At 31.6% G+C, this 27,666-nt stretch overlaps 1 protein-coding gene across 8 annotated transcripts in view; it reads right to left on the bottom strand.

Moving 5' to 3' along the window:
* Nucleotides 1-27,666, bottom strand: part of GPCPD1 (glycerophosphocholine phosphodiesterase 1) — a 109,172-nt gene that overhangs the window by 61,916 nt on the left and 19,590 nt on the right. For all 8 annotated transcript variants that reach the window (XR_008917633.1, XR_008917634.1, XR_008917638.1 and 5 more), the window contains 10 exons: nucleotides 26,637-26,712; nucleotides 24,538-24,579; nucleotides 22,016-22,139; nucleotides 18,486-18,714; nucleotides 16,830-16,992; nucleotides 15,133-15,265; nucleotides 12,464-12,518; nucleotides 9,192-9,284; nucleotides 4,921-4,998; nucleotides 407-446 (listed from right to left, as the gene is read on the bottom strand). Coding sequence is in view for 5 of the 8 variants with exons in the window: in XM_056823515.1 (XP_056679493.1) it covers nucleotides 407-446; nucleotides 4,921-4,998; nucleotides 9,192-9,284; nucleotides 12,464-12,518; nucleotides 15,133-15,265; nucleotides 16,830-16,992; nucleotides 18,486-18,714; nucleotides 22,016-22,139; nucleotides 24,538-24,579; nucleotides 26,637-26,712 (1,033 nt within the window). In the remaining 3 variants the exon portion in view is untranslated. The remainder of the gene's footprint in view (nucleotides 1-406; nucleotides 447-4,920; nucleotides 4,999-9,191; nucleotides 9,285-12,463; nucleotides 12,519-15,132; nucleotides 15,266-16,829; nucleotides 16,993-18,485; nucleotides 18,715-22,015; nucleotides 22,140-24,537; nucleotides 24,580-26,636; nucleotides 26,713-27,666) is intronic.

Raw genomic sequence — 27,666 nt, 5'->3', positions numbered from 1 at the left:
TAATAGCTGAATCCATGGGAGCTGATGAGATCACCAAGCAAAATAGTACAGAGAAGGAAAAGAAGAGGGTCCAGGACACAGTCCTGCAGAATATCTAGGGTTAGTAGACAGAATCTTGGATGAAGATCTAGCAAAGGAGACTGAGAAGAACAGTTAGATGTGTAGCAGGAAAACCAGGAGAGAACCGTGTTCTAAAACTCTAATATTCTATGATTCTGTGAAACAATTAAATTGTCCTTCATTAAATGTATGCCTGTGCTTTCCAGTAACATGTTAATTGAAATTTTAAAAAAAACATAAAATTCCATGTTGAAAAATGAAGTTTAAAATATACAAATTCAAACACTGAATAAATAAAATATAAATGTTCATTTGAAATAAATCATTTTTCAATGTTGCTACATACCGTCTAAGGAATCTCTTTTTAGTGCAGTTACATGAGACAGCTGGAAAATACAAAAGAAAAATTAGTCATTTTTAAAAGTCTCAAGCTATGCAATAATGCTATATGATTAGAAGATGAAATACAGAAATAAGAAAAGGAAGTAAAAAAGTTATAGATATCTTACAAAATTTAGCATAATCTAATGTATAACATTTAACATAACCAATTTAAAGATAGTTCTAATAAATCACATTCCATAATATTAAGAAATGATATGATCAAAAACCAGAAACACAGATTCTGTGCCTTAATTACAAATGTTAGTGCAAGATAGTATTGAATCACCATCAGTCTAATATGTGAAAAGATTTAGAGCATTAGATCTTTCAGAAATGTAATTTGGAAAGAATATACTACAAAATTATGCCACGCACTAACAAAGCATATTTTCATGGTATGAATGTATGTTAGTAAAGTTCTCTGAATAAGTTAAAGATATGATAATTAAGCCCAAAGAAGGGAAAAATAATAAAATAGAAACAGTCACATTTTAGCTTATTTAGTTGGAGGTCCATATTTATAAATTTAAAGTTATGTGGACAAATTCTTTATGTGCTGTTAGCTTCACTTTGTTACAAGGCTTATGATTCAATTTTTCCCTTTCACAAACAAACATTAGATACTAGGAGAATTGAGCAAAAAATTAAATGGGATAAATTGGGAAAATTTTGAAACTATTTTGTTATAGCACCAGGATATGCTATATCTGGACAGAGAAAAATATGAATTCAGGAAATATATCAAAAGCATCACATAGCGTTTAAGGGAAAATTTTAATTACCCAGACATTTACTGAAGTCATGTCAAAAGCAGTATAGTTAATAACATGACTTGTCTAAAAATGCCCTTTTCATTGATCACAAAGTAAGAGTAAAACAAATAAGAGGAATTTTAACCAGATACAATTCTGACTATCAGAGAACTAAGTAGAAATGATGCAAGAACATTGTTGCTCCTCCCTCCTAGAGATTGTGATAAATAAGAAACCACCCCGATATCTATTACATACCCCTAAATTTGAAGAGTACAGGTTTCAAAAAGGTTCAGAAAAAGAACAATTAGGATTTCATAAGCTGAAATTCAGTAGAGGATTATCTGAAGGACATGGGAAGCTATTAAAAAAATTCTGAGGAAACAGAATAATTCTGATGAATAAGAAACTGAGAATAATTTAAAGAGGAACTCAGCAGTCAACATTAAGATGTGAAAATGCATATGTATATACATAATTATGAATTGTATATCTTTTTATAACATTAATTTCCATATATCCATATAAATACACACTCTCATTTCACTGACAAAAAGTTTTAACTGTTCCATCTCTTCCAGGAGTTAATGCCAGAGTTGTGTTTTAATTTGAAGCTTTGTTTATAGATGTTTTACAATCATTCTCTTCTGGCTTGAACATTCTTTGTCATTGCCCTTCTTTAGGACTGGGATATAATCTGGCCTTTTCCAATCCAGTGGCCATTGTTATGGTTTCTAAATTTGCTAGCATATCATATGCAGCACTACAACAGCATCTTTTAGGATTCTGAACAGTTGAACTGGAATTCCATTATTTCCACTAGTTTCATTGTTAGCAATGCTTCCCAACTTAATAAGTAGAATAACTTGACTTCATTCTCCAGAATACTTGGTGTAACCACACCATAGTGGTTATCAATGATGTTATGATCTTACTTGTATATTTGTCCAGTTTATTCTTAATTCTTAATCTCATCTCTTAACACCAATGTAAGGACTATGTATAAACTGTATAAAATGTATATGTGTAAATGTTGTTCAGAGTATATAAGCCATGTAAAATAATTGAAACATAACTATGGGGTTAGAGATAAGGTTATATAATGTAGATTAATTAGGATAGATGTAGAAATAGGGAAAGAATAGATCAAGGACTTAAGTTTGTCAATAAAAAATAGGAACAGCATAAGTATAATTAAGTAATACAACAAAACTGTATTAGCTAGATAGATAAGTGTCAGAATAAAATGGATTAACTATAAAATAAAATTGTGTTACTAGTTAAATAGTTGATACTGTTTAAACAACTGCCTTTAAGGCAGAAAAATTATTACATTGGTTATATTAGTCATACAAATACTGTTACGTGAAACATATACCAAATCTGTTTTCAACTTTGAAATTTTATGTAATCCAAACAATTTTCCATTCCCAAAACTTTCCACACACCCTCCTTAGAGGTAGCTTTAGTTTAGCATAGCATAGGAAGGGTTAGATAGAATTAAGGACTTGTTATTTGGGGGTAGACACATTAGTTAGGTTTAGACTTTAGTAATCCCCCATAAATTAATCCCAGTGCAACTTTTGGAAAGTTGCACAAAAAACAAAAACGAGAATTCAAAAAGGAAAAAAGAAGAGTGGGTGACAGCAAAGACCATTAAGGAGCAGAGGATGCTGGGAGAGAAGACAGACTAGGCAAAGATGGAGAATTCTGGGCTTTTGAGCGGAGACCTCAAACTGGCAGGAAGTATTTCCTTGCTGGGGACCTCACCAAGAGCCATAAAAGGAATCATCTGTATATTGCTAAGAAATTACTTCTGCCAAGTCATTTCATCAATCTGATACCTGGAGGACCATCTCAGTAGTGTTAAGACTCTTCAGACTCAAGAGGGTTGTGGACTCTTTGCCCAAGAGCCCAGCTTTCTCCCTTTGCCCTTTTGCACCTGTTCTGAATATTCCTCAGCCAGATAGTATAAAAATAAGGAGTGAGGGAATTTAGCTGGGTTTGGGAAGGTGCAAGTCAAATTTTGGCTTGACAGCTGTCTGAGTAAAAGATCTTGTAGGGATTCCATCTCCCTCTTTCCAACTCCCCTATGACCATAATTATAGCCATTGCCTATTAAACCCTTCTTAATTGCAATCAGATCTTTCTTTGGTTTATTATCTGGAGCTGAGGGAAAGAAATTCACTGAAGCTATAGATAAGTCTTAGCAGAGTAAGTTAATTCAGACCCCTCCCTCGTTGAGTCAAGGGACTCAGGGGAGGTTTGCCTCCCTGATCTGGGCATTTGGGGATATCTACTATTTCATCTGATAAGGGAGATCTTCTTTTAACTTCTTATCACCCTCACATGACAGGGATCCCCTATTTCCAGTGAAGCACCCCTAAAGGCATCATCTAGAAGGAGTGAGGAAGAGTAGGAGCCAACTCATCCAGGCTCCTATCTCATAACACTCTGCTGCCTTTTTACTTAAAAGAGATAGTTAGATTTTATGTGGAAAAATAAGAGGTTATCAAAAAGTAGCAAATGACCTCGCCAATAGCAAGTCAATTAAAAAATAACCCAATTAAGAGGGATGCTAGATTGATCAATAAAGGAAATATAATAGATATAGTCTAAGTAGATTTTAACTTAACAAAGCAATTGAAAAAGTTTGATGCTCTTCCTATGGGAAAGATGGAGTGATACGGCCTTTGACAATAGCTCAGTCAGATGGATTCAGAAATGGTTTTTGGACAATAAAAAGATCTCCAATAGAGTTACCCAGATATTTATTCTTAGCCCTAAATTATGCTGTTATCTTTTTTCAATGACTTGGATAAAGGCATATGACATGGTTATCAAACTGAGAAAGGATATTAAAATGGAAGTTAAAATCTGAAGGATTTTAAATATGGGTTGAATCTGATGAAATGACATTTAAAAGTATTAAATGTAATTTTTGTTACCTCGGTTCAAGAAACTTACTTCACATTCTCAAGATGTGAATAGGTAACTCTATATATAGGCTTTTCCTAAATACATACAGAATCAACAAAGATATAGCGGCCAAAAATGCTAATGAAATCTTAAAAGAGCTAATGAAATCTTAAAAGAGCATTGAGAGGCAGTGTTCCAGAACTAGCAAACTGAAAGTCACACTGCCTAGTTAGACCATATACAAAAAATTATATTCCTTTTCCATGTAACTAATGTTAGGAGAAAAAATTATAAAATAGAGAATCCAGTGGACCACCAAACCAAAATGGTAGAAGGTTTTCAAGATAATGCTGTATGAGGACTCCAATACTGTTTTCAAGTATTTAAAGAGATGTCACATAGAATAAAGAATTGGGCTTGCCCTATTTAACACAAAGAATAGAATTAGAAGCAATAAATGAAAGTTGTACAGAGGAAAGTAAACTTATTTTAAGAAAAGATTTTTTATTTATTAGAATTTGAATGAGCCCCTTTGGAAAGTAGTGGACTCTTCCTCCCTGGAAGAATTAAAACAAAATTTATCACTTGTCAGGGATATCTTTAAAAGGATTATTTTCCTATAGTTTGATTCAATGGCCCCTGGGGCCCTTTCATTTTAAATTCTGAATTCTATGAAATTTATCCCCAGTAACAAAAACATGAAAACACATTTACTAATGTTTGATAGGTTAACTGGATTCCTCAAATGTAGAAATGAAATATAAAAGAACTTCTAAAGTTAACGAACAATGAAAATTCTAATTACCTTTAACAGTTGAAGCTGGTCATAAGTTAATTCTTTCACTGGAATTTCAAACAGTTCTAATGGCTCGGCATCAAATTTCTTAAAAAAAAATAGAAAGATAACCAAGCTGTACCAAATGTATTCCAAGTTGTGAATAATTTCTATTGTTCCCAGTGTTTCACTTAAAAAAAAACCCTAAAAAATACTTTGAGGTCATTAGGCTATATTGAAAATAGAAAAAAATGGTGTAGAGGGCTCTTCTTGTTTATCACTTCTTAATAACTACAATAATGATCTTCAAAGCTTTCTAAATTTTATAACACATATCATTCATTACTAGATCTGTAAACATAATCTTTTGTCATTCCCCCTTATCATCTATATCTTACAAATTCTAACCTTGTTCTGTTTTTACTAAGAGCTCCAATCCTTTCACCCCTCAGGTCTTTCTCAGGCACCATGCTTACATTAGCTATATTCCCTACCCCTTCCCTATTCAGATCCTTAAGTGAATCAGCTCAAATCTATACTATTCCTTCTATCCAGTTCCTTGCCCCTTTATTTTATTGCCCATTATAACCTGCCATGGTCAGCCTTTGATTACACACACACCACCCTCTTACTTTCTTTCCTATTTACATGTTGCTGAATGGGGGAGAGGGGGGGGACATGAAAATATTCTAACTAGGTCTACTACAAAATTTGTGTTACATACTCTCAGCTGGGCCCTCAAAGTAGCAAAGCTATTCTTTTACACTTCCCACATTAACTCACTATACCACTCACCACAGTGGTTTTTCCAAACCTTCTTATCCTCCTTCAAATTTCTCATGATGTCCCCTAATTCATACTCTCACCTGAGATTCCCTGACTAATATTTCACTGAAAAAATTGAGGTTATCCACCAAGAGCTTCTTCTTCTGCCTTTTCATTTTACATCAGATACCTTCTTCCTTCAACCCTATCTAACATTAAGAGAGAGCCTTCTATGCTAAGGCAAAAACTTCTGACAACACAAGAGATCCTGTTCCATCCTATCTTCTCTAGCCATTTGCTGCCCACCTCTAACATTCCCACACACTCACTAATCTCCAATTTATATGTAACTTGCTACTTTTCCAACTGACAAATACTCATGTATCACTCCTGCCATCAAAATACCCTTACTTGATCTATCTGTCCCATGTTAGCTATTATCTTATTTCCTTTTCATGGCCAAACTTCTTGGGAAGGTTATCTACAGTTAACTTCCTTTTCTTAAAACTCTCTGCTCATCATTCAATCAAAACTGTTTTCTTCAATTTACCAGAGCTCTCTGAATTTCTAAACCTAATTGGTCTTTTTTCCCTTTTTGACCTTTTGACCTCATCCTTCCTGACCATTTGAAATTGTTGATCACCTCTTCACCTTGATACTCTTCTAAACTTCTGTGATATTATTTTCTGCTGGTTCTCCTATTTATCTGACAACTCATTTTTTCAGTCTCTTGTTGGATTTTCATCTAGGTCAATGTCCAGAAAATCTATATATTCTCCACAACTCTGTCTGGTGCTTTCTCTTCTCCCTTTACCCAATTCTATTAGTGATCTCAAAAGCTCCCATTGATTTAGTTATCATAGGTCTGTGCAGATAAGATTCTCAGTCCTTATTATACAGCCCTAAGCACTTTTCTGACTTCCAGTATCCAAATGCTGATTATTCATCTGAACAGGATATATCAGATGATATTTAAACTCAACATGTCAAAAACTGATCATATTATTTCTTTTCTCCAATTCCTCTGCTTCTTCCTATCTTCCCTGTTTCTGTAAAGGGTATCATCATCCTCTCAGTTACCTAGACTTATAACATAAGAGTCACCCTTCACTCCTCATTCTCATCTCTGTAGCCCCCAATCCAGTTTCTTATATATTTGAACTTCTTTCCTCTGACACTGCCACTATCCCTTCATCACCTCATGAGTAGGACTACATGCTATTTACCTGCTGGTTGATCTCTACCTCACATTTCTTCCCAGTCTATCTAGTCCATCTTTTGCTCAGCAATCAAAGTGATTTTGGAGGCAGTGAGGTGGTACAATGTCTACAAATTATAGAACCCAATTCAGAAAGACTTAAATTCAAATTTAGTTTCAAGACAAAAGCTATATGACTCCTTAAGTCACATAAACTCTATCTCAATGTCCTCAACTGAAATAAAGATAATAGCAACTTACTTCTCAGGGTTGTTGTTGAGGATCAAATGAGATATCTATAAGTCCTTGAAGAACATTCTTAATAAATCTTTCCTTCCTTCATTCCTTTCTTTCTGCCTAAAGGGCAAGTCTGATAATGTCACTGTCCTAATTCAATAAACTCCAGCAGCTCTCTGTTGCTTCTAGAATTACATATAAAATCTTCTGTTTGACTTTTAAAGCCCTTTGCAACCAAGCCCTTTATATTATTCCAATATTAGTTTTACCTTACTCCCTAGCACATACTTTGACTCTGACTTTGTTGATGCTTCTGGCAGAAGACACTCCTATCTCTTAATTCCTTTCATTTTCACTGGCTTTCCTTAAAAGCTTGCAATTTTCTCCTTTCTCACCTTCTATGGAGCTTCTTTGGCTTTCCTCAAGTCTTAGCTAAAATCCCACCTTCTGAGAGAAATCTTTCCCAGCCCTCTTTAATATTAATGAATTCCTAAAAGACCACACCCTATTTATTCTTTGTACTTGGTGGTTTGAATTATTTCCCTCATTAGAATGTGAGCATCTTGGGTAGGAAGACTATCTTTTTCCTTTACCTGTATGCTCAGTGCCTTGCACAATGCTAAGCATTGCTGAACTGAATTAAAATATGTATCTCCCAAGTCAAAAATCAAACAAACTTCCCTGTAATGAGAACTTTACTCAAAACATCCTCTCTTATTAATTTTATTAACATGTAGAAATAATTATTTAATGATTTGATTAAAATATAATTAACATGTATAATTATTATCATGAACAAATCAGACTTGTAAGTGCTTATCAAAGATATTTTCCACTGTCATGGAAGACAGAGCAGAGGAAGATTCCCCAGATTAATAGTACTGTCTTCCAGTTCCTTTATAGATGACAATGGATTGAATATGTCAAATTACAGAATACAACAGCCCTTATATCAGATTCCTAATTACTAAAGAGTTTGGTTGGTCTAATCAAATGTACAGGAAAAACAAAGTTGTTGAATAATTCTTATTATGTAGCTAAATAAGTATTATTTAAATCCAATCCATCAGCAAAATCTCAAACAAAGAAAAATAGATAAACAATGAACTGGAACCAGGATTATATCCCACTGTACCAGTGCTCCTAGCATAATCAGGTGGAGGTTAATAAATTCTAGCTGATTGAACACCCACTCCTCTCCAAAAACAAATTTATTTTCTTGGGTCCCTATTTATCTTTTTGTGGGAGAGGGCCTTATTTTGGGGTCTGCTGTTTTCTTGGCAGGAAAGGCACTAAAACAGTATTGGACTCTACCAATATAACCAATATCCAAGAAACTTTTGTTCTAATCCCTAGTTAATTTCTTTTGTGATCTTTCCAAATTGGTCAGTCTAATTCAATAATCCTGATCATACCAAATATATATTCTCTGTTCCTCTCAAATCCTATCAACTTAGAGATGGAAGGGAGTTTACAAATTATCTAGTTCAAAGCCATCATTTTACAAATAAAGAAAATGCACTGGTTAAATAGCTTGCTCACAGCCTTGTATTTAGTGTGTATATAAGAATACCTAGGTCTTCTACACTTCTAGAGGTCAGCCCTCTATTATGACAAGTTGTTTCTTTAATACAGTGGTAAGAACTAGTCCTATGATTTCATTGCTTCAGGAAATTTCTGAGTGAGAAAACTCTTATCAATAAAGGTCAGCATCTTCACTGAAACTTTTCCAGAACACTAAGAGAGATTACTTGTTTTTGTCCAGGTTCACACAGCCAATATATGTTGGAAGAAACTTGGACTCAGGATTTGAACCTAAAGGGAAAGGAAGGAAGGAGACATGGCACAAAAGGAAGGCAAAATAATTCTATCTTTTTTTTTTCTCCTACATGTTCTTCTTTCTGTTTCATTGTACTGATTGGTATTAGTATCAGCGTTTCCTTTCAACATAAAATATTCAAAGAATAAAATAAAAATAAGAGATTTTTAAATAGTCACAATTCTTGAGCAAATTCTCCAGATTTTTTTGAAAAGTAAATTATCAGGAAAGAATTCACTGGTTCTTAATTACTTTAATAAAACTATAACATTCTTAGCATACCTTTTTCATAGTCATGCAACAAGTGAGATCATGATATACAACAGGTACAAAATCCTTTGAAAGCTGAACATCAAATTCTACAAAAGCTGCACCCTAAAGAAAACAAGTGACTAAGAATTAAGGCAAATCTTACATGGCAATAAGAAACCTGAAAAAAATTATGCAAAAGATAGAAGAAAAATTAGGATATAATTTAGTTAATATTTATGAAGTTGTTGTCTAGTTTTAGAAGAAGGCCTGAATAGATACTAGCATCCAGAATTGTTATTATTATTGACAGTTCTATTAAGCAAACCTAAAATTTTCTTACTAAAACTTGAGAGCTATAATAATCTTTAAAAAAAAACATGTTATATAATAAAAATGGTTTTCCTAAATAGGTAATAGACAAGGCATAATGTGAAGGAGTAAAGACCACAAAAGTTTCACATACTGTCTTCAAAATAAATACTCAATACTCATAAATCTCTCAAAGTCTATAAATAAATTTTAGACAGATTGCTAATTTAAATCAGTGGAATGAATTTCTATATGAGTTTCTCTACACTGAAGAAATCATAGGGCTCCATCACCCACACACAAAAATAATGACCAAATTAAAAAATTGTGCAGAATATACTGATGGGATTCCTGCAAATTATTGTTTCTTTGTATTGGTTTATAGGAAATTCAACTGTAAACAGTCAAGAATTCAAGCAAAAGATATAACCTTTAGGATCTTATAATAATGCTTACTAAAGCAAACATATATTTATAAAAGGAGCAAGTAATGAACCTAAAAATGAGCAAAGCTCCTAAAAGTTTTATTCTCTGGTCAAATCAATTTTTTTCTTGGTTTTACTTTTTGTAATTATAAAGAGTACCTATTTTATATTAAATTTTGTTCAAATGCAATCTTATCTATCAAACATCATACTTACTCTCCTGTAGATATTACCTTTCTTAATTTAGGAAAGCATGTGACAAATTTAGAAGATGCCAATATACAACAAAATTTATCAAGTCAACATATTCACTAGTCAAGAATATTTCTCTTGGTTCAAGAATGTCTTAAAGTAATTCCCAATCCAATACTATTTTGACACTGATAAAATCAAGATCTCAAGTGTGGATGTGCCCTCGACAGGTACAGGGTGACAACACATTTAGTGTAGGATAATCACATTTCAGTGCCTAGAAAGTGGCACAGATTGTACAAGAGGACACAAAATGAAAAGTGATGTCTTGGTTTAAGCAAGACTAGCACCAAGAATTATATTCTACATTTCAAAAAGTAAAAAGAGAGTGCTCGAGTGCTTGTCTGCAAAAGTTGCCACCAGCTATGAGGGAGGAAGGTTGAAGGAAAGAATATGAATCATGTAACCATGGGGAAAATATTCTAAATTAATTAATTTTAAAAAATTTTTAAGAAGTTACTACTAATATTCTAAGTCTTTCCCCTCACCACTGTCTCACTCCTCACACATTATAATAACTTCATCTAATCAATGATTGAGAAACAAAACGGTTTTTACCATTATAGGTAATGTTATAATGATGACAGATAAACATTAAAAGGAATGAAAAAATTTTAATTTATGAAAATTATTGTCTTCCCTATAATGGTCAAGACTGATTCTAACCATAGGCAAAAAAACTAAAGATATTATACTTGGGAGAAAAATCATTATAAGTAAAAGTTTACTTTAACCTCTGAAGGTGAAAAGTGAGGGTAGAGACTCATCTTCTTCAAAGTTTTTCTTCTCCTTTTATTCAACCATACTAGCTAACTCATATTTGAAAAAGCTCCAATTCTCATTTTTTAATAGACTAGTTTAAACATTTTATTAGGTAGTTAATGAGTATATTCTATTAACTCAGTTATGAAGGATTGTCAATAAAGGAAAACCAATAATAATGATAGATAAATATAGCCAAATAAAATTTGGGCTTTTCAATATTCTTCATTAAAGTTCCTCAAAATGCATTACAAAAAAAAAAAAAAAACCAGATGGAAGATATGATTTTAAGTAATCTTCAACCAGAGATTACTAGTTCCTTCAAAGACTATTATGTGTAAAAGAAGAATTTCTACAGAAACAGGACAATACAGTGGCTAGATTCTACTTACTTCTGAAATATTATGAGTAGTACTGGTTTTATTTTTTGAGGGGAAAAATCATGGCTGTATCACTAATGTCGTAAGAGCTCCAAGAGATGTCTTGATCAAGAGGTAATTAATAAAAATTATAAAAACAAAACTACTTCTAATATAGACACTAAAGTAAATTTAGTAAGACAAATTTTTCATTTGATTGTTCTTTTAACTCATTTGATCATATAATGAATACTATACAAAGATAACTTTTTATATCTAAAACATTAACTTAAAAGTAAAATGAAGACTATAATTTGTATTTAGAAAAAAGTTGAAAATTAGAAAATGTTGATAGTATACAAATCAATAAGGACATATAGTTTGGAAATTATGGAGAGGTATACAGAATCATTTATATGTACTACTGGACTCTAAAACAAGGAATGAGTTACATCAATAATTCAAGTGGCAAATCATATATTTTAGCATAATGCCTCAGTAAAACCTAGAAAAAGTCCCAGCATTTGTAAAATTTCAAATTATTTCTGGCATGCTTAACAAAATGAAAATGTTCAAAAACAATGGAATTCTCGAGATGCTTCATTTGAGTATAAGCAAAAACAAAGTGGCAAATTCTTAAAGGTGAAATAAGAAATTCATTTCTAAATGTTCTTAACTTGATGAGTAACAAAAACTACTCAATCGCCAAAGCACATCAAAAGTGTGTAAAGAGCTTTCTTCAAAACAATCCTACAGGTTAATGATGTAATTATTATTATTATATTATTTTTTTTAAACCCTTAACCTTCCATCTTGGAATAAATACTGTGTATTGGTTCCAAGGCAGAAGAGCAAAAGGGCTAGGCAATGGGGGCTAAGTGATGTGCCCAGGGTCACACAGCTGGTAAGTGTCTGAGGTCACATTTAAATCTAGGTCTTTAGTCTGGCTTTCAATGCACTGACCTACCCAGCTGCCACTTACACTAATTTTACAGAAGAAGAAACAAATTAAGTGATAATTTGCCCAAAATTTTCAGAATATATACATTTTAATAAATATATCAAGATGATAATAAGCTGGCTGACAAATCAATTGCTGCCTATTTCTTCTTGAATCCTAAGATTATTGAAAAATTTGCACAATTTTTTTCTATCCGAAACTAACAATTGTTTAACGGGAAAAAAATTTACATACATGATTAGCTGCACTTCTTAAAGAAGCAATTGTATTTTCTTGTACTTTAGCAAGCCTGAAATAGAGGGAAAAAATCATCAACAGACCATTTTTAAAAAGTAAACAGTTTAATAGTATTTTTAGCAATGATGTATTTATTTAAATTGATGTTAACTTTAGCAACCCTAAAATCGAAATGTGACCACCTTAATAAAACATTTTCTTTTGCCAGGAGATGTAAGATATCATGAAGAGAAGATATCCTTGTCAAGATTCTAATCCCTTGTTATAGCAAGAAATTATAAAAGTAAGTTCCACAATGGTTATAGGAGTTGTGGAAGGACAGACATATTAATGAACTATTATTGATGGATCTATTAATTAGAACAGACATTATTGAAAATAATTTGAAACCATACCCCTACAAAAGTCATTAAGATGTATATATCTTTTCACTAAACAATGTCTTTACTAGACCAATATATCAAAAAGATTGAAGACAAGGAAAAGATCCATTTATTCCAAAAAAAAATAAAGTAGCATTAGAAACCAAGGAGGCACCTCTTAAAAAAATGGAAAAAAGGGATGGGTTCAGAAAAACTAAGGAAGACTTTTTATGAAATGATACAGTGACATGAACAGGAGATTTATATAATGCCCATAGCACTTGCAAAGGAAAATCATTTTGGAAAGCTTAAGACTTCTGACCAACTGCTACTCCAGAAAAACAATAAAGAAACATGTCTCTCACACTTTCTGGGTGGGGAATAAGTTCATATCAGCAATAAAATGTAAGTTTGTTTTTGTTTGACTGCTTGTTACAAGCAAGGGCTTTTATTGCAGAGAAAACTGGAGAACAGTGATGACACACAAAAAAAGCATCAAAGAAATATCCTGAATAAGATACAAAAAGCATGTAAACGGATGTCCAGTCCTACAGGACAAGGTTGGTACTACTACACTAAATTTAATATACATTAAAAAAAAAACCAAGCTATATGTAAAGATTCATAGATTTAATATATAATCTTGTTTGACCTTCATTGTAGGTGGAAATCTTTGTCTTGATTTTCTAGTTCATAATAAAAAATTTTTTAAAGTATAAAATCACAGAGGCTTGCATGTGGCTGAAAATCCTCAAAAACTTCTGCAAATGGAAGTGGCCGAGTAGGAAGAGAATTTAGAAATGGAAAGAAGGAATATTTGATTTCTACTTGAATGGCTTATTAATTCCAAAGCCAGTGGTTTTCTTGTAGCTCCAGGTTCCTGCATTCTTAATAGTTGGTGTGTTTTTTAAACTCATTAATCTTTAATGACAATTATTTCAAATTCTACTCCTGGATTTTAAATGATTATCCTTTCTTCCTGGATACTCTCTGCTCTCTAAGGTTTTCTGACTTTCTTACTGCTTATGTAACTTCAATTCCTCAGTCTCCTTTAGTGGTCCTTAATCCAGGTCAAAGCCACTGTTGTTAGTGTATCCCCTCCAACAAGACTATTTGAGGCCTTCTCTTTGCCTTCTATCTACAGATATCATACTTGGTGATCATGACTCTCTCTCTCTCTCTCTCCCCTAAACTTAAGGGAACTGGGGCAAGCAGAACAAGATCCTGCCTGGGAACAATTTGCAAAAATCTCAGCAAAAACAAGATGTATGTGTGTTGGTTTCTGTGTCTGAGTGAGACTCCCCAAATGTGCTTCCAACTATCTGGTTCAATAATTCTCCATTGTTCTACAGTGTCTATCTCTTAAAGATCCCAATTTGTGGTTTTTGCTGAAGTGGTTCGCCATTTCCTTTTACAACTCATTTTACAGATGAGGAAACTATAACAAACACTTAGTTAAGTGACTTGCCCAGGTTCACACAGCTAGTAAGTGTGTGAGGACAGATCTGAACTCAGGAAGAGAGGATCTAACTATTAGATCACCTTTCTCCTTCAATTTCCTATATGCAAAAGATTTAAGTTAGAGGTCCTGAAAGATCATTAGTCTAACTTTCTGATTTTAGAGATAAAAGAGCCAAAAAGAATTAAAAGAGTTGTTCTAGAATCAAACAATTCTGTTGTAGATAAAGGACAAAAACCTAGGCTTACTAAGATATACTCAAATATTCTTTCACTATAATCTGGAGTCTAAAAAGTATATTATTGGGAGAGGAAAAGAATTATGAAAAGATTTTGCACCTGCTGTAAACAACAGAATCAACCTGATTCACAAGTCAAAGACAAGTGTCAACATGTTGCCAGCTTAGAACCAAATGCCAGATGTCTATAGATAAAAGTGAAAAAAATTCCACTGATGTCCTCACACCCATTTCACTACTCTACTGCTCAGTCTTTTTTTCTATCTTTTCTTTATCAATCCAGACTCAGACAGAATATTAAGAGAACTAGACAGCAGCTCCTAAAATTTTTGCTTAAGTAACCAAAATTTAAAATCCTTAGGAGCATACCATATAAAAGGAAAAAGGTACTTAAAGTGCTTTAGAATGAAACTCATAAGAATTAAAATACTTTACATTTTTAAGATGAATCTTTTTAAAAATCTACTTGCCCTTCCAAAGTCTGTGACCATTATGTAAAGACAAATATTAAATAACGAAATTTGGTGTATATCCAAAGAAATTCAATTTTTCATAAAATATTAAGCTACTTTTTTGCTTCATAACTACAAATTCACACAAAACTTACTTGGTGGTGGTTGTAGAGTTTCCTGCACCGCGATGTCCAACATCTAGAGTTGATCTTGGATTCCAGTACTTTGAAAATGAACACTTCATATTACAGTTGTATTCTGGTAATGGCTTAATAACTATATAATCAACTTTTAGGGGGGGAAGAGAGAAAAGGAAATTATTCTTTTCAAAACATAACATAACATTTATTAAATTCATTTAATAATGACAAAAAATTTTATGTGACTCAAAGGGTACTCATAGAAATATGATCTCACTGATTTTGATGTTCTATCCAACAATTAAGAATGCAAACCATTCACACTTGCTCCTTCAATGTGGTTCTTTTGTCTATGTTGTCCTCTTAAGCTCAGCAAAGGAATACCATTCACTATGCTGAAAAAATTCCTTACTTTCTCCTAACTTTGAAAGGATAACAATGGAGCACAGGGATGCTATTCTATAATCACTTACCTCAGCATAAAACCAATATCCTCTTTTTTTCCCCTTCTTAAAAAAAAAAAAACAACAGTACTTTCTGAGAAACAATGCTAATTCCAAGGCAGACGAGGAGTAAGGGCTATGCAATTGGGGTAAGTGATTTTCCAAGAGTCACACAGCTAGGAAGTATGAGTGAAGGTTTGAACCCAAGTCCTCCTAACTCCAGAACTGACTCTCCACTAAGCAAACTAGCTGTCTCTCATCTGTTTTTCTACCATGCATTTTCCCCATTATTTTTTCTTTTTTAAAAATTCTTCATTGCTTTTATTTGCACACTACTCATAAATACCATACCTCTCCATTGCCTTCAATCTTGAGAGATTGTTGTCTTCTTAGTCACATAAGTATATAAGACCACATATATAAAACTGGGACCCTTGATTCTAAGCAAAGTTTGAGCTTATCAAAAGGAATCTTGTAATTTCTCATTTCATTCTTGGCCTAATTTGTTCATTTGGACTGTGTGTCTCATAGATAAGTACTGATGGACAAGTCCTACAGGTTTTCTGAAAGTCTATCATTATGCAATAAATATTTTTCAGCCACTTGGGTCTTTTCTGTGTGGATGACAAGGCCAAACTCCTTGGAAAGGTTATGGATCTTTTCCAGAAGGTTCTGCACTGTTCTCAGAACTCATATGACAAGCAAACAAAAACATCTAGAGAATCTCACCACCCATAAGGAGCCCATTATTAACTTGGAATCTGTTCTAAATCTCCTGGATTAGTGAAAAAAATCTTTAGCAAGAGCAAATTTCTGTTTTATGCCTTAGTTGATGTAAATGATCAATTACCATTAACATTTATATAGTACACATTATCCATCATGAGGAAGTTTTCTAGCATGTTGGTTGAGGTGAATGTTATCATTAGCTTCATTCTATAGATGAGGAAAATTAAGGCACACCAAGGTCACATAGCAAAGAAGAGCCAAAATAGGGATCTCAAACCATGTCTTCCTGACTCCAAGCCCACCATACTTTTCTCCACTATACTACATTGCCCCTATCAAATGTATAATTAAATGTAAAAAACTTAGGAGACATGCTCTATAAATGCTAACACTACACAATTATGTCATTCCATCCTTCCTTCCATTGCTGTTATTTAAAAACAATTAAAATTATAATTTAGGACAATAACTTTAGATATAATACAGATAACTTTTACATAACAAAACTTCATATAACCTCTGATTTGTCATCAGATATACCTCTAACTTTGCCAAGTGTTTTTCTTGAATTCCTGCTCATGATAGGAAGAGTGAGAATTCCTGCACTTTTTCCACTTTCAGCAATGGTAGATGACAACAGACATGCAATACCAACATGTCCTGGATGTGCATCTCCCTGAACGATTGTTTCACTTAGATCTTCCTAAAAAATTAAATATTAGAAAAAGTAATTAGTTTATATATAAACTTTTTATAATTTGGCAGTATTCAATATCAATTGCTGAGTGCCTGAATATTTTAAGACAAAAAAAGCAGTCCTATATAAATTGATCACTTAGATGGATTTGTTTATTTATTTATTTTTAGGCCCTTTTCTTCCTTCTTGGAGTCAATGTTGTGTATTGGTCCCAAGGCAGAAAAGTGGAAAGGCCTAGGCAATGGGGGTTAAGTGACTTGCCCAGGGTCACACAACTGGGAAGTGTCTGAGGCCAGATTTGAACCTAGGACCTCCCGTATCTAGGCCTGACTCTCAATCCACTAAACCACCCAGCTGCCCCCAGTTAGATGGATTTATAAAGATAGCTTAGATTAAAATTAAATAGGCTATTTACTTTTAAGTGATTTACATGTTACTTTTAATTTATTTCAGGTTCTTTTAACTTCTAATTACAAACACTTAATTCTGTAAGTTATATTCAGTAGATAACCATCAAATCCTACTAAAAAAATTCATGACATACAAAACTAAAGAAAAATTTTATAATTATAGTACCCTCTCTACCCAAGGAATCATGTGTAATCTCTTGAAGGGCAGCCATGTGAAACTAGTTATTGTGTATGCTAAGGGAGATACAACTCTTTATTGTCAAAAAAAGAAGCAGAGTAAGCAGAGACAGAAAATAGACAAGGTGACCAACTAAGAGGGATCTACAATTGCAGGGAAAAGTCAGCACCCCCAACATGTATGTATCTTGGCTCACTGCAACTCAGAGACTCAGAAGTGGACTCTAGGTAAAACCATTCATTTGAGCTGAATTTAATTTCTTCTTGTTCAACACTTTTAAATAAATCTGTATGACTTTCCTAACTTTTTAATTCCTTGTTTTAATAAATATTTGCTTTGAGAATCTTCTTTGCCAGACCTCTCCAATTACATTATATTCATTATAATTTATATCTCATGTGTTTAATTATTATCTGAAAATCTGTATTCCATATATATATAAATATATTTATATTTATATTTATATTTATACACACATACTGTATGGAAACCACACTTGGATTTAGTTAATATAAACATTTTCTACATGGGTAGATATCCATCTGGCAAGGGCTGGGATCATTGTAATTCACTTCAATTCAAATAAAAATTACTCGTCAATAAGCATTTACTAAGTGTCTCCTATATTATCAGGCACTATAGTAAACTAAAGAGGTAGAAATATAAAAAATGTAACAATACTTACTCTTAAGGATCTTATATTCTATGAGGAAAGCAATCATATATCTATGTAAAAAATACGATGTAGTTAAATGTAATATATAGCACCTTGCTTCTGAGAATTTATATGATTTTGATCTTTTCACAGTTGTATAAAGTCAAGTATTTTTTTAAACCCACTCTGAAAACACATATCCCAACATATAATACTAAGTTCTCACTACTGGACAGGTATACTTAAACATACTCACTTCAAAAAAGTCAAAGAGTAATTCCAAATTATCTGGTTCCATCGTCTGTATGCTATATTCTGTCCACCGATCAGGTTGCAATGCATAACCACAATCTGGTTGAGAATGCCGACTTTGGAATTCATTATCACTTACTAAGGATATCTCTAAAACATTTGCCATTTTGTGTTGGATAATTGGAGATGGGGTACCTTCATCATCTTCTGGGCCTTCTAATGTCACCTTTACCCTATAAACCATGAAAAAAAAAGTAAAAAAAAATTTTTAAATACAAAAGAAAAAAATCTATACAAAAATTCTTTAAGTCTGGAGTTTAAAATCAAAAGCCCTAAAATATCTGATGTGAAAATGGCAACAAAATATGTTTAATTATATCTTCAGGAAAAGTAAAAGTGACATATTACTTTTCTTATATGAAGAATAACTCAAATGAGACTGAGGCACTAGTTTTATAGCATACCATCTTGTTTTCACACATACAATTAAAGAATATCTAAAACAATAATGGTTTTGTTCTGCCTTTTTTCTAAATTAATTAAGGTATAATGATGCTAACTTTGGTTCTGCTCGTTGTCTAGATAGTGAAGTCAATCTAGGAAAAAAACAATCACTTTTTTAGAATTTCATACATTTGATTGTCTATGTACATATATGCAACCCTAAAACCCATTTGTGGATATCAAGTATTTCAACAACAGATGAGACAGGATTAGGTGACTAAAGTGAGTATCAATAATTTAAAACAAATAGCAAGGGTCTGAAGGACTAAAATTAAGTTTTATTTTTACAACTGGTACTTTCTGGATGTAGTCATCTCAAAAATGATATTGTGATTTAAAAAATCTGTAAAAATCAAAAATAGCATATCAAGAATATATAATTATGGGCTCATTAAAACTAACAAAAAAAGCATTACATGATCAGATCTGACTTCAATTAGTTATACTGTTCTCTACACCAATTTTCTACATACAGTATTTGGAACAATACAAAAGTATTCAATTACAATTCCTGGCTTTTTTAAAAAAAATTCATTAGTATACAATGTATATTTGACATTGAAGCATAATTTACTAAGTATATGGCAGTAATAAACCATTTAAGAACCAGTTGCATAGGGGACAGTCTAAGTAGCAGAGTGGAGAGAACACCTGTAGAGTCAGGAGGGCTTGTATTCAAATCTGGCCAAAGTCAAGTCTTTGCTAGATGACTGAGTAAATCACTTAAACCTTCCCCCACAATTGCCTAGCCCTTGCTGCTCTTCCACCTTAGAACAGATACTTAGTATTGATTAATTCAATTTTTTAAACCACCACCAACTGCTTACAAACTGAGTAATTTCAATGAACTGATTCATATAACTGAACTCATGGCATTTAAAAAACCCCAGAGAAAAGTAACAATAGAATTATAACACTCACTCAATTTCAATAAATGTTAACATACTCCTCTATAGCTATCAAAGTTTGGAGGTACTTTAGAAGTATGACATTATGAATTCCTGCCTGAAATCTTAAGTAGCATTTTTATTCTCACCTAGTATAAGAAAACCGACTTCTCAGAAAAAGGATTCTCATAAAAATTTTTGAGAAAATGGTGATACTTGCAATGTAGCTAGAATATATGGAAGTTCTTCTATGATAACAGAATCCACTTAAAATGGCAATAATTCAAAGATGCAATGGCTACAAAGTAATAGATAAATGTCTACACTTCATAAAGTTAACTTTAAAAACCCAACCCCAGGAAAACAAATTTGAGAAGAATATTTTTAAATACTATTTATAGAAAAGTACCTTAGTATACAGATTCTATTTATTTGTACCAAATACTCTGATACCCTAATATCCTGACAAAATAAGGACTTTCGGGGTTTAGAATTTTATTTTAAATTCTTAAGTTGTTCTCTAAAACTTTTATCATACTGTCTGGGCACTCTGTTTCATCCCCAAATCTGGCTTGTGTCAAACCTGGGGTCAGTCTATAACTATATTCAAAATAAGAAAACAATAAAACGGACCACAATTATGGGGGGAAAAAAAAACTAATAGATCTTGGAAGTGGAGACTACTTGATCCACTGAATTTTAGCATAATGAATAGCATGGAGGTATTAATGTTTAATGACTATTGATTTATTGACCTGACCTGAAATACAAGCAAATGTTTTTACATTAAATGCACATCCTATATATCAATCTTTTTCTTTCCAGAGAGATCTTGTTCTAGAGCTATAATACCACAATCAGACCAATATGGAAAATGGCCATGCCAAAATCATATTTCCAAGTTCTCTATGCTCCTATGTAATCTAATCTCTTTCAGAGGATGAAAATAAAATAGTTTCTCTTACTACTGCATGGACAAATAACCAAAACTTTCAGAAAATTTTCTAATCCATTTTAGCCCAAGTTTATATATAACCTCAGTATATCTGAAGCCTAGCTATATTACTGATTTTAATAGTAAAGTATATACCCCTCAGAAACCCTGGTTTCTACCAAAGTAGATCATAAACCTTCTTCCCTTTAATAGACAATATTCCTAAATTGCTATTACAGAAAAAGAAATAATCTAGTAACCAATTTTTTTAGCCTCTCCAAATTTAACCAGCCTCAGTCTTGAATGACAATGGTGTCTATGCCCAGCCATGAACTGGGAAGAACTTGCCATCATTAGCATAGCCTAGAAAAAATCAGAAGTTACTTCTAAGCCCACATGATATTACATGCTAATAAGTGTATGCCTTCTATATTTCGGGACAGGAAAATATTCTAAGTTTATAGGTCAAACAAGGTCTTACCTTATTTTCTGTCCTAACTTGGAACCTCTCAAATCAAAAATCCTTTAGAAGGAGATAACTCATTTACATTGTGTTATAAAATGTAGATAGCAAATGATCTTATAAAATTTGTTCATGCAACCACCTCAAGTATTTAATAATTGAAAAAGTATTTTTAAAGATTATCTGGTCAAAAGCTCATTTTACAGATTAGAAAAAGGAAGCTGATAGAATTCAAGAAGCTTAACCTTAGGTCATGTAGTTAAGAGTCCTGAACAGGACTAGAAACTAAATCATTTGACTCCATACCAATTACCTTTTCATAACACTATGCTGTCTCTCTTTGGACCAACTTTTAAACTACTTCACTACAATATTTTTAAGTGTGCCAAGATTATAAAAAAGCACAAAATTGCTCTCCTAAAGGAGGTTAAGATAAATATTAGAGACTGAACATGTATGTGCACAAATAGGCACACACAATATTTATAGTTCCCACAATTTCTAGTTCAAAGAAGTATTTAAGTAGAATATGATGGCAGCAATGTGTGAGTAAGAGGAAGATCAAACAAGTAACTTCTCTGAGCTAAAAGAGCTTAGGATGTTATCAGATAACAGAAATACATGACACTACCTATGAGTATTACTCTTTTGATTTACCAACTACCAACAACAACAAAAACCATTTGGGTCTAAACAAGAATTAGAGATTAAAATTCTCATACCCTAAGACAAATATATGGTCATACCTAAACCTAGATTTTTTAAATTTTTTCTTGTTTATCACGACAGGTGGTTTTTCAGAAAAATGTAGGCGTAATCTTATTTCAGTCTGACACGTCAGCCATCCAGAATCCAGATTTTCAACACCATCTGACAAAGTAAATATGATGAAGAGTAGTAATTGTTATATTTTTTTAAAAACCTAATAAAATACAAGCATTGACAGTTGTAATAACATAAGTTATCAATTTAAAATAGAGGATAATGCTCTAAGTATGGCATTTTGCACCAAAAAAGATACCCAAGGACATTTAATAAACATGTAAAGTTACTAGTTAACCAACTACACACTAAAAACTAAAGACAACTGAGATTGAATAGATAAACAACTATATGATTACTTCACTCAAATAATTACATAATTATAATTATTTCTATTTTACATTATGGAGTCCATTATAAAGTATAAGAGCCAAAGGGAAAGCAATTTGTCTCATTCTATATTTGAATGATTCTAATCATTTTAAATGGGAAAAATTTTTAAATTTACACTAAATGCAATTGGATTCTAATATGTTCATGAAAGAATAGTCTAGAATTCGTCATTAATTCAACTTTTACATTGTATGAAGATGTGTTAATATATTCATTTAACTGAATCCTTAGATCCTTTAAACTGGAATACAACCCGAACAGTTACAGTTGGAATAAGGCCCTGGCAAGTGAAAATTACTTCCCTAAGCTATATCATATGGCTAGTTGATGACATTCAACACTACCAAATATCCTGACTTCCAATTCAGTGCTCTATACCACAACCTGAGATCCAGCAACTTAAATAGATTATAACTTGCCAAACTTAAGAAAGATTCTATGTTCTAAGATAGTAGTAGGTCTGGCAATTCTTCCACAAAATACCTACCCCCTCACACTTTTCAAAACACTCCTTTCAAATATAAAGTATTATAAATATAAATATGTAAATCATTAGTGAATTGTATAATTTTTCCACAACTTCATACAGTTAGCATGTTCAAGTGGCAAGACTACATTAAGAAAGCATTGTTTTGATTTTTAATTCTCACATAAATTTAATCTGAAATGACAAAAGTTTTAAAAATTTAGCAAATTCAGCAAGTTCTTTTGAAATAAAAAATCAAGTGCTTTAGAAGATTTTTTCACCAAAGTCTGAAGTTCAAAAAAGTTTTCTTGTTAAAGATTTTAAAGACTGTTTAAGGCATTTCCAAATCAAAATTTAAAATAAATTAGATTGTTAATTTAAAATTAAAATTAATTCTTTTAAACTTTGTTTCAGAAATGGAACAAGAGGAAATAAACCAATAGTTCCCAAGAGGTAATTCAAAGCTTTGACAATAGAAAACAAAGTGGCAAAGTCATCCACTTAAAATTAAAATGTAATATTACAACAAAAATGTAATAATGTCATATGAACTACATTTGGAGTAAACAGAAAAGCTGTATAATCAATTAAATATCTCCACCAAAAATCTTTATATTTTATATAAAATGATTAACTTGCAAATAATTCAAAGTTAGACTATAACACAAACATTTTAAATAAGACCAAAATTCTGGTGTAAAAGACGTTTTTAATATGAGAAACTAAATTTTCATTACTTCAAATTATTCAATTCAAATGCTACATATTCCTCCTATATATGCATATAAACACATACACATGTAAAGTAAAATCTCAATTAAACTGAATTCTTCAATCAGATATTATATTGGATGCTAAAAACAAAAGTAATTTAAATTTAATCAGAATTTTAAAATTAAATATTGTGTATTTTATTTTAAAACATATTTTTAAAATATATACTATTTCTAGGGGATGGATTTCTAGGGGATGGACTAAAGATGAAACTCATTCAAGGCAATGTCCTACAACTTCTACATTCACAATAGAGTATTATAAGTGATATTCATCATAATGAACCTAAGGCATTACAAAATATTTTTTAAAAATCAAGTATTACAGTAGAATACAAATTAAGATAGAAAATAATAAGATATCTGAGCAAAACATGCAAACAATGTCTAAGACAAAAGGACATCTTTTGTTTACCTGCCAATTTAAGGGGGAAAGTACATCCATTATTCCCCAATAGCATAGGTTTTATCATTAACAGATGTTATTGAGTATGTTTACATATGTGCATGTAAAAATTCACTTTAGCATTTTCAAGGCATAATAATATAAATGTGTAAACATGAGCAATAAATATTATAGAATTACAATGAAATACAATGTACTTAGAGCAAAATGCAAAATTACAAATTACCTACTGGTTAACTTCTTGAAACTGAGTTGCACAAATGCCAAGATTAGGTAGCTTTTAAAAAAACTAAAATTAACAATGCAAAATAGTAGACATTTCTATACCATTATTTCCAAAAATAGTTATGCTTTTATAAAATGTATCATTTAAACCCTGTACTTATGATGAAATTTAAGCTTTTACATAACCCTTAAGAACACATTAAATCTAAATAAGCCTCATAAATCTAAATAAGTCTCACTTACTGTGGATTCCAAACTGTCCATCATCAATAATGCTTTCATTTTCTAAAGTGAAGGAAAAATAAGTAGAGAAAATATAATTAAAAGTCATTATGGAGAATGAACAACTATGATACTATCCATCTTATTTCTAAAGAGTTTATCTACTGAATAAGCATATTTATTTATGCCTTTGGGAAGATTCTTTTTCTCTTAAAGATTCTAGTCATTCCAAATTCTTGTGGTGGCATACAAAATTACCAAGAAAAAAAAAAAGAGGCAATGTTTCCTAGAATAACAATATTCTATACTTGTAATATTAGAGAATCAGAGTTAAACCTAAAAATAAACTGGTTCATTGAATACAACACTTCTTCTTTAATAGGTAACAAAAATAGCCTGAATAAAAAGAGTGCCTTTTTACTACACTGCCTCTTTGTGATTGGCTTTTAAAGGCCAATGTGTACACAAAGTATTTTTTAATTTTTAGGATTTTTCTAGAGAAAGATTTGGCACAATTAAAATGCTTATTCTTATTTATGACAAAAATCCTATCTAAAAAACCCTTTTCCACTGCAATTCTAGCTACTCTCTATCTAACTATAGTTTCAAAAAATTTTTTTTAGAAATAGTACAAACTTACCTGTACACTCAATAGAGCTGTGAGAAAAAACTGCATTTAAGAAGAAACTCAAATTTTGTCCTACAATAGCCCTTTTCCTACCAGAAATAGTAATTAGATAAGAAAGATTGCAAAAGTCCAACTTCTGGAAAAAATAATTTCATATTACATTTTGATGACACCATCAATCAATTGTGGGGTTTTCTGGGGGGAGGAAGGAGCTAACTATTGCAGATTTTTTTTCTCTGTAAAAATGTGTATGCTATAGTTTAGAAAACATAGTTAAAAATCAAATATATCTTTTCCAAAAAGATTATCTAGAATATTTTCACATGGCTTTCAAATTTAAATATCTAAGTTTACCAGAATTTAAAAGTTAAATTTATTTAAACATGACTAAAAACAAATTTTCATTTACCATAAGACTATTTTGAAACACATAATTCATGTCAGTACTTGAACTCTTGCTTAAATGTTTAATATGTGTGTTAATTTTTTCCAGCCTCAATATGGGATTACTAGAGTTCTAAATGTAGATATTAAAGTATTTCTCAAGATGTTTAACATTCAGAAAATAAAAAAATCCAATAGAGGATGGAAGGTGATAGGAGAAAAAGGAAAAATGTAATCTCTACTACCAAGAAGAAATATTTATTGCTTCCAAATCTGAGTCATTTATTACCTATAAATTCTAACATCCACAAATTTAAGATTTCTTCCTAGCAATCAGCCAACTAACAGGTAAAGAGAGGTAGATAAATTAAAGTATGTAAAAATGAACTTCAATATGGCATATACAGTAATTCAATATGAACAAAAAATGTAAATGCTTATGAGAAATATCTTGTTTCAAGAGAATTTAATGACAAAAAGATAACTATCTCAAACCATAACACATTCAAGCAGGGTTGCTTTTTAAAAGAATTATAAATTAGAAAAATATATATCTAACAAGTATGGTTTCAGTTTATCCATACAAGCTGAATTCAAATATTTATCAGTCAAAAAATAATCATAACTTAAATTTTTATTATTCTTTGGAATATATAACTAAAAAATAAAGTTAACCAAGGTAAGTCTTATGGCTTAGATCATGTTTTTTCTTTAAGTTTCATTTTTTAAAGCCTGAACTAATTAAAGTAATATAATAAAGCCATGGATGCTTAATCTCAAAAACAAGGAAATTAGTTCAGAAGAAATCTTTTGTGGCTCCAATTGAGAATAATCTAAATATACTTTGATACAAAAATCCACCAAAAATATGAGAATATAGTCAAGAAAGAAAGCATTTTCCCACAGTACTTACTAAGAGGTTGAGGCAAATTAAGAATCATTTATTTTTGAGAGTAAGCCCCATGATGTGCTAAGTGAAATTTGCGAAACTGGCAATGCATTAAGTTCTCAACTTGCTAAGAAAATTTGTCAAATTTCACTAAGCCACTTTACAACATATTAGTAACTTTATGTATATGCCTCAAACAGATGCAGTTAATGCCCATACCTAAAGGGGTTATTGATCGTGGTTGTAGATGAGTCTCCCACTTGTTTACTATGACTTGGCAAGGACCACCGATAGTCTGCAATTTAAAAGTTAAATTTGTCTGCAATAATTTCTCATATCTTGTTTTCTACCGATGATACCATTAGATGTTTATGGGGAAAGTTTTATATTAAATATGAAACCAAGAGCTTCATTTTGCTTACTCTATCAATGCTATAAACTAACAAAAGAAAATGGAGGTGAAACAGTAAAAAGAAAGAAATTAGCTGACATATTAAATTGCTTTTTTAACATCTGGCTCTTAAATATGGGTCTTGAATATTATCTCTGAACTACATTAAACAGAGTAAAACATTAGTATTTTTCCCAGAAAACTAATTTTGATTAAAAATACATATGTAATGTCAAATGAACATGAAATTTTTGCATTCCAGCTCTAGAATGCTTTCTCTAACATCTATATTCTCTACTCTATTCCATTAACTAGAAAGATATTTGGAGGAAAAAAAATTTCCAAATTTGCTTCACCTAGAGAAACCATTTATACCTATTTTTAAAATAGGAAGATAGACTGATTTTGACCATTAAGGAATAGCTTATATTTGGTAATGAGAAACAGAATTTGTGATGGAAAAATATGAATTAGTATTTCTTAAGTCTTCTAATGAATATTCTTTAGTGCATATGGTAATTTTGGTTAAAGCAAAGATTCAAACTGGTGAAGTTTAGTAATTTAATAAATCAGTTAAGCTGTACTAGTAAAAAAACCATACACACAAACTTTGTTCGTATAGAAAATGTTATTGGGTATATGGGATGTTATGAAAATTATTAATAACCAACCAAAAAATCAATAGAAAATATGCTTTACCAAAAAATGAACTGTCCTCTTATTAAATATATGTACTTTATGGGTGCTTCATTAATTTTTGCAGCAATTTATATGTTTTTAAAGGCTCTAAGTAACAAAAAATGAATTACTTCTCTTTTCCAAAAACACCTAATTCCTCAATCTACATCACAGAACTGC

Source organism: Monodelphis domestica, chromosome 1, assembly GCF_027887165.1.
Source record: "Monodelphis domestica isolate mMonDom1 chromosome 1, mMonDom1.pri, whole genome shotgun sequence".
In the NCBI taxonomy this organism is placed as follows: Eukaryota; Metazoa; Chordata; class Mammalia; order Didelphimorphia; family Didelphidae; genus Monodelphis; species Monodelphis domestica.
Note: the sequence above shows the minus strand (reverse complement) of the source record. Positions and strands in the feature narration are given on the sequence as shown.